Raw genomic sequence first — 12411 nt, 5'->3', positions numbered from 1 at the left:
ATAACTATATTTAATTTAATTACAAATTATAATATTAATTGTTTTATTGGAATTAGAATATGTATATAAATTACGGACTTTATATTTACGTGAAATTTTATGTATAGTATATGTATAATTATAATATTAATTGTATTATAAATTACGGAGGTTAAAATTACGTGAAATTTTAAAAGTTATTCTCAATTTGTTTTTTATATACTTTTTGATTTATGTTAATGAGTGATATATTTTAGGGATTCGGCGATGATGGAAAGAATACGTGCATTTCTACTTAAAGGAAGCAAACACACGGAGTGGACACAAATTCTTAGAATCCGTGACAGTGTATCACGGATTGTGCATTAGCGACGGAATAGCGACGGTTTTCGGTTAAACCGTCGCCAATAACAACGGTTTTGCACAAACAGTCGTCGATCTCCCTTTTATTTTTATTTTTTTAAAAAAATAATTAAAAAAAGTTAAAATCCGGACACACGGATTCTTAGAATCTGTGCCCCCACTTTCTTTTTCTTTTTTTTTTAAAAAAAAATAATAAAAAATTTGAATCCGGGACAGTAAGTACTGGATTGTACTAGTTTTACAAACTTTCCCAACTTGTCACATTTTTACAATGATTTTATTAATTTATAGTATTTTTTAAAAAAAAAACCCTTCTTTCTCCATGGTCATATCTACTAGGCTAAATTTGCTTCAAATATCCACTTCCAAACTTCAATTTATATTCAGCTTTTGTCAAAAATTATGTGTTTACATTTTCTGATCAGAACAAAATATGTTTGCATTTTCTGAGTTCATATATCTTTTCTCGAATGAAAATGGTACAAACCTTGAAAATATGGCATTAATATATGATATTTGAGTATCAATTATTTCAAATTTGGTACTAATATATGATTTTTGAGTACTCAAATATGTATAATAGATTTTGATATTAACGAAACGTTTGTCTTTTCAGATAAAAATTGATATAAAATATTGAAAATATGATAATAATATATGATATTTGAGTACAAACTATTTCATATTTAGTATTAATATATGATTTTTTACTTAGATAAATTTCACTATCATCACACGAGTCGTGTAGAAGAGTATTGACGTCAAATAAATAATGAAACAAAAAATGAACAAGTTGCATAACTAAAAGTTGAAAAATGTCAACTTATAAAACTAAAATTTCAATTTTCATTATTATATTTTTGTTTAATGAGATTGTCGTGTGTGAGTTATAAAATAAGTGTGTCTTGATTCAATTGTTTTTAGAAATAATAGAAGGTGTGTGATAAAAACAAAAAAAATTTTTTTGACATAGATAGTTATAAATACATTTTGATTATTGAAATAAGTAAGATTATAGCATTTAGTATATTATTATCTATTATTAGCGTTTCGTGGCACGGCGATACGTTCATACACATTAAAAATTTGTCATGTTAAATAATATTTGTATGAATTTCTATATGTTATATTAAAATGTAAAAATCACAAAATATTTTTATAATAATTTTTTATGTTAGATGTGATATAATTAATAAAAAAATTAAAAATATAGATAAAGATAAAAAAAATTTTGTTGAAATTAATAAAAAAATTAAAAATATAGGTAAAGATAAAAAAAAATTTGTTGAAAACATAAGTGTTTTGTATTATAAAGTTATTTTAAACCAGCCGTATCAAAGCTGAAACTTTAGAAAATATAAGTTTGCTGGTTGAGTTTTGCTATGAAATATATTTAAAGGCGTCTAGCTGCGCTTACTTGGGTAACACTGGCTCTCGACTTGTCGATCTCAAGTTTATATATATATATAGAATTTTGATATGCTGTACATCTACCGTGCACACCTATGTGAGCACCGATGAGGTGTCACTCACCCATTGCCGTGATGAAATATAGAAAAATTGTATATCCAATGGGTGAGTGACACCTAATCGGTGTTTACATAGGTGTGCNTATGCGAATAAATAATTTTTTAAAATTGTTTAATAATTGAAGATATATCCATTTTCAAGAATATCGTTGTATTGATACACAAGAATTACAGATAGGGATAACCGTTAGAGTTTTAAGACCGCGGGATGAACTTATTCTAATTCCAAGAGCTCGGATTGAATTTAAAAGTTTTAATTAAATAATGTTGAACAAACTAAATTTTATTTATTATAGGACCAAAACGACCATCCTTAACCTCAATAATCTAGTTCAAGAAGGAAAAACACCTTTAATTCAACCGTATAATAATGACATATTTTCACGACGTCATTTAAGAACACTGAAATTATTATTTTTATATATAAATATGAATTTATGCAAAAATTTAATAGGCTAATCAATTTCGTAAAACGAGTACGAATACGAAATAGTTGCTATAGGGGTCTATTATGCAGTCACGCAGACGCGGGCCCGAGCTCGGGACGTGACACTTCCAACACGACACCCTCTTTAATTTTCAGGTCATTTAGTTATCTAACCTTGATCAAATTTCATTTTAAAAAATGATAATCTCTAATGCGTTTCAATACAATTGGGAAAAGTCATTTGAAAATAATAATGATAATATATCGAGTTTAAATAACAAAATATCCTAGATCAACGCCTGGTACAGATAGATATATTTGTAAAATTTCATACAAAAACAACATTTTTATACTTCCGAGTGAAAATATTATTATTTAGAGAGATCATGAGTCTCAAATAGGTCGTCCAAATGCACTCTTCAAGTTATTCGTATGTATAAAACAGTGTTATAAAAAGCCCGCTTAAGCTTGAAGCTCGACAAAAACGCTCTGCTTCGGAGAAAAGCGGAAAAAGCAGTTTGACCGAATTAAACGTAATTAAGATGTTTAATTAAACGTGCTTAAGTACAATTAATCGCATCTGTTTATTTTTTAATTTTTTTATTTTGAAGGTATGTCTTTTTATTTTAAAATAATAAATTAGATTTATAATTTAGATGTTTATTTTTAAATTTTAATTATGATTAAACGTGTCTGACAATGATTTGACAAATATTTAACATTGTTTAGTGTGGTCTAGTTGCAAAAAAAAATAAAAATTGTAATTTTGAGATTTTTTTGCTTTTATAAATATGAGAATTAATGTATCAGACTTAAATTTATCGTATTTATGTATTATCTTATCTATTTATTGGTTTGAGATAATTACAATTACACTAAAGATAATAAACTCTTTTTCACGCTTAAGCTCGTGCTAATCTCGCTTAAACTTGAAAAGCTTGGAGCTCGACATCCATATTTCGCGGCGCTTCACGTTTTTTAGAACCTTGGTATAAAGTGATATGATCGAACAAATTATTGATTTTCATAATTATTTTTTTATAATATATATATTTTCGCGAATGGAAGGTACAACCAAAAAATAAAATGGGTTGTACGCTTCCAACCAACAAAGGCGAAAGAATCTTGTTTGGGCCCGCACCACAAATTCAACCAATAATCCATTCGTACCCCACCCCATGTGTTACGTAAGGCCCCACACCACCATTACACATTTTGTATTTTGTTTCCATATTCCAACGTTTTCACTCGAAGTTATACTGTTGTTTGTAAAAATTCATGCGGCGTAATTATTTCAACTATTGAACAATCGTGGATCCAGGGACCACAACTAGCTAGAAATTTGTGTGAAAACCGAAAGTTTTTTTTAAAAAAAATTGGGTTGGCATGCACGAAAATTGAAAATTGCAAAGAATTACACGTGAAATATGGAGAAGTTTTTCATTTATGAACACTTGTATGTTTTGATAACATTCGTTGGCTTAAAATGTGATACAACAATCTTCATGTGATGTGCAAAAAAAAAGGAGGTGATCAAACTTTGATTTTTTTTGATCCTATATTATTATATTTTTGCGATTGTCGTTATCTATATTATCAAATTTCAGTCTTAATCAGTTATCTATGTTGTGTTGATAATTTTAGTGACTTTTCTAACATGACAGTGGTGTAGCGCTGACATAATACAGACATAAAGATGATATTTGTAGTGTCGCATCATCACTCCCTATGAAAAATGACTATATTTGTTCAAAAAAATGAAAAATGCATAACTAAGATTGAAATTTGACAACATAAATGACTCAAAATTATGAATGTGTAAATATATAATATTAAAAATGCAGTTATCAAAAAATTATATAAAATTTTCCTTTTCTTAGTTTCAGGAGGATTTACCACCAATTATGAACTCTTTTATGATTGATTTATTAACTTAGTGGTAATGCAAACTTCTCATATCCAAAATTTGGGTNATATATCGTCGAAGAAAAGGAACCATCACCATGTGAATGGTAGGCCAATATGTGCCATGCCCCGTGGGGCTTTCTCTCTTTATATATATATGCTTCAATAGAAAATTTTGATTTCCCACAAACCTCGATTGCATGTTACCCCCTCGTGGTACGACAAATATATGGACATTTGAATATGAAGTTTCATTCCTAGCAACTTTAACTGTATTCTATTTGGATTCAAGATTCAATAAAAACCTCAAAGAAAGAAAGAAATAATAAATCGAATAATGTATGTGTTTTTGTAGAAAATTACGGCATGAAAGCAGCCTTACTCGCACATTTATTTGTCTTATTTTCAATCCCTATGTGATTTTTTTTCCCCAAACGAGGGGCTGAAAATGAAAAAAGATTTTCTAATCGATCATATATAAATACACATGCAAATAATTAATGGTATGACAAGAAATATATTGTACGTAGTAATTACTTATATATTAATCAAATTGACTTATATAAATGTCCTATTATTACTTTAAAAAAATTCACACGCACTTAAAGAGATGGCTGAGTTTGACACCAGCAATTTGTCATTTCACACCATTATCGTAATCCATTGGACTTGTGAAATCTATCTAATTTATTTTATTACATCACGTTTAAATATTTAGTATTTGGTTTATACCATAAAAAGGAAAAAACACCCGTGAAACCGTTTCACACAAGTTTTTTGCCAAGATGGTTATTCTCGATATTGATAATATAATTAATTTTCACAAAACTCTTGTGAGACGATCTCACAGATCAATTTCGTTGGGTCGAATATCTTATTTGGGTCATCCATGAAAAAATAGTACTTTTTATGCTAAGAGTATTACTTTTTATTGTGAATATCGGTAGGGTTGATCCGTCTCACAGATAAAAATTCGTGAGACCGTTTCACAAGAGACTTACTCATTAATTTTATGATGATGATTATTTATTTAAATAAAAAATTATTTTTAAATAATATTATGTATTACTATTTAATAATACAAGAGGGTGCTAAAGAAACCGAATTTGGTATTTTGACGTGAACTTCCAAATCAAAGACGACCCTCATATAATGATGATCATAGCTATAACGTAATTTGCTACCCGATTTTCAATCGCGAACCTGTTCCACATGCATAGCAATCCACGACCATTTCACTCTCAATATCCACGTCTCCGGCAACTTCCTTTCCAATTAATTGGTGCATTCTCCGCATCAGTTTTATTTGATTGGTCGGGAATTTCAACAATAATGTATGATATTTATTTATTATATTACACACACAACATGTGTGTGCAGGGGCGGAGCCAGTGAGCCACATGCTGGAATGATCATACTCGTTCCCATGACAAACGGGAGCTGGATCTGAAGCGTGGTTCGTGAAGTCTAGGCCTCGGATCCAACATTTTGAGTTTGTTACAGATCATCGGGTTATTCTATTTGCTAGCCTCGGCTGGCCCATATTCTGGGAAAAAATGTAGCCCATAATTTAATTTTTTTATGAGGCCCAAACTTTTTTAAAAAATGGGCTTTTCACTTTTAATTATTGCCTTATCCTTTTTCTACAAGTAATCCATTGATTGATAAGTCTATTTCCTCACTTCCCCTTTCCCTTGCGGCTTACAAGGTACTACGCCTCTCCCCCTGTATTTCCTTTTTCTCTTTTGGATTTGTTTCCTTTATCTATTTCTTTGCTATTTTGTGGTGGATGACTTATTCTTATTGTTTAATACAAAAATAGTAATCATCATGCAATTAAATATACGGATCAACTTCCAGACCATAAAATTATTGCTCTACGGCCTTCTAGCAAAGAACTAAAGAAAAGATGGAGAAAAAAAAAATGAAACCAACTAATTATATTTTTGGCTTCTCATAGGTACATTGTTACAGCTCTAGAGCAAAAGGCACATTCTGAATTCAATTGGCATCAATCAAGCTGTTCTTATTTTCATCACAACTCCTACTAAAAAAACTATGAACAACAATAAATTATATAGAGAAAAAGTATTATAGCAAGTCGTACAGGCTACAACAAAAAGTATGGGCAAAGAACTCTCAAAGAATTATAGCTTGGAGAAACATTTCAAGGTCACACGTACGTATACGTGAAAAGATGTATGAGTTTTTCGATTTGATCGTTACCCGATTCTGGTATTATGAGGTGGATGACTTCTTAGTTGCGTTCAAATAGGAACATCACAGATGCAATGAGAGTTATTATCAACATTATAAAGGGTGTGTTTTGACGTAAACTGGTGCTCGGAAGATATGGGTACTCGTCCGGAGGTGGCATCACACAGTTATCACCGTTGAAGTAAACTCTTCTGGGAAAAGCCCAGCCCTTGTCGAAAGAGAAGGTGGACATATCCTTACGGAATAGAAGCTCCGACTGCGCATTTCCTAGAGGCCCCGCTTGCATGAGCAAATCGTTGTAAAACTTGATGCCCCATAACATTGCAGTATCGTCTGTCCAAAAAGGGAAACATTATGTTTAGAGGTCAAGATAAGCTTTTGGATCTGCAGAACCGAAAATTTCTCATCTTGTCAAACCATACCGTCACGCTCACATGGCACATTTCAATCGACCAATCACAATATCGAACACTTACTGTCGAACCAAAAGCTATCTCTATGGACAGATAGAGATGCAGCTCGTTATAAATCATATAATAGCACGTTTCATCAGTCTAGCACAAGGGCCTCACAGGATAGTAAAGAACAGTTGTTGCTACCACAACAGATTCACAATGTAAGGGGCAAGAGTGAAAGACATGCCTCAAAACTTTTGACAAAACTTACTTATACTTTGGTACGGCGTTATTGGCTTGTAGTTGAAGCTGAATATCTGTGTCAGATTGTCGAAGTTGGGATGCTGGACAACTAAGTTCCATAGAGTATAGTTCATTCGGTAATTGAAATTTGTTATTGTAACTTTGACGCGCCAATAGTCCTTGTAGTTTAGTTTTACGTGCCAGTGGATGCGAATAGGACACATGTGACTCGTGCATTGGACTAGAGGTGCATATGCGTTGGTCTTTGCACGATCTGAAACAACTGAAGCAAGGTATGGCGATTCTGGACTATAACAATCAAAGGCAGAAACCCACAAAGTCAGAATAAAAAACAATAACGAAAAAGACAGAAGAGAAAAAGGAGGCAAACTTACTCAACACAGCTTCCAGGTTGAGTGATGTTATTTTGGCATCCACAAGTACAAGTTGGGCAAGGAACAATTGTGTCGTTGTAAAAAGAAGAGAGTGAGACACAGCAAGTGGGAGTTTTTTGAGCAAGAAACTGGGAATACGTGCATGTTACATTCCAGGTCACTGCACAAAAAGATAACCATGATCAATAATTCCAAGAAAAGACAAACATTACAAGTGCATCAAATTTTAATTTTTTATAATTATATTTCAATCCCTCTAAATTTTACGAATTCTTTGATTCAGAATCAGTTTCATTTTACAGAAAACGACTCACTCATTGCTTGTGTCACTCTTCTCCCATCTGCTGTGACATACTTAGTAGGCTTCACAATTTTCGCAGGTCCACACGTGTAGCCAGGACCTGGTGCTTTCAAAGTGAAGTTTTTGGGCACCCTGACAGTTTTATTGGTGGTTCCGGCAGCACCAACACTAACTTGAAATGAGCTTGCAGCATTAGTCGGATCTTGCACCCACGAATTAATAACACCCCCTTTACAACAATTTGCTATCTGTTGATTGTAAGGTGTTCCGGGCAATAAATCGACAATCGTCGGATCTTTCTTACAGCAATGCGGAACGTTTCCTTTGTACTTTGAACAATCCCCTTGCTCGGTGGCTTGACCTCCCATCATGCTCCATATCACCTCTTTTTTCGCCCAAGTCCATCCCAAAGTCCATCCCGGGGCTTGAATGTGACGATATTGTTGGAAATTGAACATTGTTACAACCGCCTGTTGAATTTTAGCACTTAGCAAATCAAACAACAGTGACAAGAAATATTATTGATGTTAAATCGCAACAAAAAGCTACAAAAAAAAAATCGATTTTCTGCGAGAATATCAAAAGCGGAACACGGTAAACAAAGGGACTTCTAACTCACCACGTAGCCATCAGGCGTCCAACTGATAACATCCCACTTTATGGTGATATTTCCATTAGGATCCAGTGAATCGTAGGCTTCTGACAGGAAGCAAGAATAAACAAACAATTTAACAATCGAATGCAGTAAAATAGCTTGATAAACTCATTAAAGAATCAGAATTTGAAGGCAGTAACTTATCATATTCACAGTTTCGAGGATAATGACTTACACATTTTCAACAACTGACTGATCACTAATGTCTAAAAAGCCCGCAAGATTAAAAGTTTACAAGTTCATAACATTCAAACTCTTATGAATAAATCATCATGAATCTAGGATAAGATATCACTTGAATCTCGAACTCAAGATCCACATTTTCCACCTCAATTTTTTCACTCCAAAGCAAGATCACTCGTTCTTGATGCAATTCGATCCAACCAGAACAACCTTCCAAACCCACAAACGAGAAAAATGATGATGCATTCCATAGTCAAACATTAGAATTTCTTGAAAATAAATCCAATCCCAAGTTAAAACCTTAATCTTTCAACAAAACAAACAGTTAACTGAAGTCCTCGTACTAACCAGAACTCACAAAACCAATCCATTGTCAAAACCAATCATAAACAAACAAAATCATAATCGTGAAACAGATATTACCTGTGGAAGTAAAGCAGAAACAAGAGATGAATAAGAACAGCAAAATTTTGGGGTGTTTGAGAGATCTGGGGTATAGTTCCATTTCTTCAAACTGCAGAGTTTCTTGATTCAACTCTGCCCTTCAAGATCTGCAATGGAACTGTGGGAGAGAGAGGAAAGCCACGCGGTGGCAGAGCTTGTTTAAGAAGAGTTTTACTAACTACGCACTTTAATAAAGTCCACCAAAATTTCGTAGAGTTCTGTTATTTAAGACAGGATTCTTTCTTACCGAGTCTTTGTTCTACGTCGCTCTGATAAAATTACTGGGAGTTATATATATGTTGGGATGCAATCAAAGTTCACGTCGCTTAGATAAAATTACTGAGAGTTATATATGTTGGGATGCAACCAAAGTCCCACATTAGAAGATCTAGAGAAAGATCATGGGTTAATAAAGATGGAATGATATCTCTATTGATATGAGGCATTTTGGGTGGTTCCAAAAGCAAAACCATGAGGGTTAAAACCCAAAGTGGACAATATCATATCAGTGTGGAGATATTCGGATTCCATTGTTCCTAACAAGTGGTATCAGAGCCATGATCTAGATCGAGCCGTGTGGGTAGAATCCTCGATACCTAAACGAAGGAGGTGAGGCTCACGGTAAAAATCCTTGATTAAACTCTCGAGGTGGCTTATGCTCCCAGTATTCATGTAAGGCGTGCGCTCCAACGCAGTGAAGTGGAGTAACCTCGATTGGAGGACGAATAAGGCTTGAGGGAGGCTCGGACCATGAGAATAATAGTGGAACTTCGTTTGAGGGGAAGATTGTTGGGATGCAACCAAAGTCCCACATTGAAAGATCTAGAGAAAGATTATGGGTTAATAAAGATGGAATGATATCTCTATTGATATGAGGCCTTTTGGGTGGTTCCAAAAGCAAAACCATGAGGGTTAAAACCCAAAGTGGACAATATCATACCAGTGTGGATATATCCAGATTCCATTGTTCCTAACAATATATATGGACTTGAACAATCTTTTCCCCTTGAGCTACCCTTTGAGCTAATTTTCGAGATTGAGTTAGGTCCAAGTTCCAATCTTAACATGGTATCAGAGCTCATGTTCTACCGTTATGTGTTGCATGTCCCATAGTTGGGACACTTGTTCTGCCCATAATTGAGTCATTTGTATACTTCGCTATCCAAATATTCATTCATGGGCATGAGAGATGTGTGTTAGTTGTCTTACATCGGTTATATAAAATCCCTAATAGTTGCATATATGTACTTAGACAATCCTCCCCCTTGAGCTAGTTTTTGGGGTTGAGTTAGGTCCAAGTTTCAATCTTAACATTCTGATCGTGTAGGACTCTAGATTATCGTAATCTTAGATAAAATTGAAACAAGTTTATTTTTGCGGGCTACATACTAACATATATGAGTGGGATCTCCTTGAGACATGAGCCCGTCTAATAACCGTATTTCTATTGGAGCTCGGTTCGAAAGTTCGGTCGATAACTTCTCAATTAATGCGATAATATACTCTGAGAGATCGGCTCGGACCATGATGAGAGGTCGGCCACTTCTTGCTGATCGACAAGATTTTGATTATATGAGAGCTTGCCTGGTATGAGTCTCAGATGACCTTCCATTGAATTTAGATAAACAGACTCTGACCAAAAAGACGACCTTCCGAAATTCTCTGAATATTAGACCTGAATTCTCATGGGTTATCAAGAATGAGCCGAGCCTATCTCTTGAGTATCAAATAAGATAAATAAATTCAAATTGAAAACACTGTTTGTAAAAAAAAAATAAAAATTTGAAACGAGTTTAAACTTTATTCATAAAAACATTCTTTTATTTCCTTGTGTTGGAAAATATTTTTATAATATATATTATCTTGAAAAATGATAGCCCAACTAAGGGCATGTAAAACAACCATATGGTTAAAAAAATATATATGCAAAAAACAAATTTCAACAACATCCATTGACTTGGATAAATTTATATGCAAGATGGTGACGCTTAAACATACACATTAATCATTATTATAGAGTCATTATCGGTATCATCACATCATGTTATTCACATCTTACTTTATATATTACAACAGAATTAAATTAATGATCAAAAAATCAGTTGCCGACAATAAGGACCCCATAAAAAAAACAACTAAAATATAAGCTCCTAATGCTGTTTTCTTCATGGCGTCGGCCTTTTGGCTTTTTGAAAAAATATATATATATTCGTAAGATTTATTTAATATAATTTTAATATTAATGAAAGGCTTAACCACTGTCGGTGCTGAGAAATGTCCGCCACAATGACAAAACAACTGGCATTTGCTATTTGTGGGGTCTTTCGAACAGTATTATTGTAAATATTTATGTATTAAACAAGATAGTATGTTAAAATATTTATTTTAATGATATTGGTCAATCTTTTTTTTAAAGAAAAAATAATATTGTTATATATGTGTGTGTGTGGAGACAGTGAGACCTATAATGAATATATATAATGAAATCATCTTTTATTTTATTAAGTTTTCAAATAAATATCATTTACAGAAAACATTTAATTTTAGAGGCTGATCTCGACTTTCTGAACAAAAAGTGTGTATATAATTTTTAAATGAGTAAGTCTCTTGTGTGAGACGGTCTTATGAATTTTTATCTGTGAGACGGGTCAATCCTACCGATATTCACAATAAAAAGTAATACTCTTAGCATAAAAAGTAATAATTTTTTATGGATGACCCAAATAAGAGATTCGACCCACGAAAATGATTCATAAAACCATCTCACAAGAGTTTTTGTGTTTTTAAATACCGTGAATTTTCTCGTTTACAAGTAATACATTACTTCGTTAAAATTATTGATTCCTTTACTCAAAATAAAAAAAAAATTATTGATTCTATAAATGACATTAGTCCCTAACACATTCATCTCTTCTATTTATTACATTAAGGAATATATATCAAAACAATAAATTTTCATAATTTTTCGTGCGATGTCTTAAGAAATTAAGTGTTTTTTTTTCTTTATATAGGTACGATAAATGTTTTTTTTTCTTTATATTTGATTATATGTATTTTTTTCTGGTTCTGGTTGAATTGCAAAGATAAACCAGGTAAATGATAATCTCTCTTTGTTTATTCTTTATAAAGCTTTCTATGATCTTTATTTTAATGGGTTTAATAGTTGGTTTAACTCTAAATAATACTAAAATAAATTGATCGCAGGAATTTTTTATTTTTTTAAAAAATAAATAAAGATAGCAATATTATTAAGAAACTTCAACATTAATACATCAGAAATTAGAGAAGAGTGGGGAGAACTTATCACACGTCAAGTAGCTCGAGTTAAGGTATGATCTGGTTGATTCGATGAACGGGGTAAAAAAACGATATTAC

The 12411-nt window shown here is 32.6% G+C and overlaps 1 protein-coding gene across 2 annotated transcripts; it reads right to left on the bottom strand.

The window, feature by feature from the left end:
• Window positions 1-6180: 6180 nt before the first annotated feature.
• On the bottom strand, window positions 6181-9261 carry LOC140970818 (protein COBRA-like). 2 transcript variants are annotated; one of them, XM_073432747.1, is made up of 6 exons: window positions 9016-9261; window positions 8374-8450; window positions 7768-8224; window positions 7454-7613; window positions 7087-7367; window positions 6181-6753 (listed from the first exon to the last, which is right to left on the bottom strand). In XM_073432747.1, the coding sequence occupies exons 1-6, from the start codon at window positions 9095-9097 to the stop codon at window positions 6461-6463; spliced, it is 1350 nt and encodes a 449-aa protein (XP_073288848.1). In that variant the 5' UTR covers window positions 9098-9261; the 3' UTR covers window positions 6181-6460. The 2 variants fall into 2 exon arrangements, with proteins under 2 accessions (XP_073288848.1, XP_073288847.1); XM_073432746.1 differs by having other exon boundaries at window positions 8374-8453; window positions 9016-9260.
• Window positions 9262-12411: the final 3150 nt, after the last annotated feature.

This window comes from Primulina huaijiensis, chromosome 2 (genome assembly GCF_012295235.1).
Source record: "Primulina huaijiensis isolate GDHJ02 chromosome 2, ASM1229523v2, whole genome shotgun sequence".
In the NCBI taxonomy this organism is placed as follows: Eukaryota; Viridiplantae; Streptophyta; class Magnoliopsida; order Lamiales; family Gesneriaceae; genus Primulina; species Primulina huaijiensis.
Note: the sequence above shows the minus strand (reverse complement) of the source record. Positions and strands in the feature narration are given on the sequence as shown.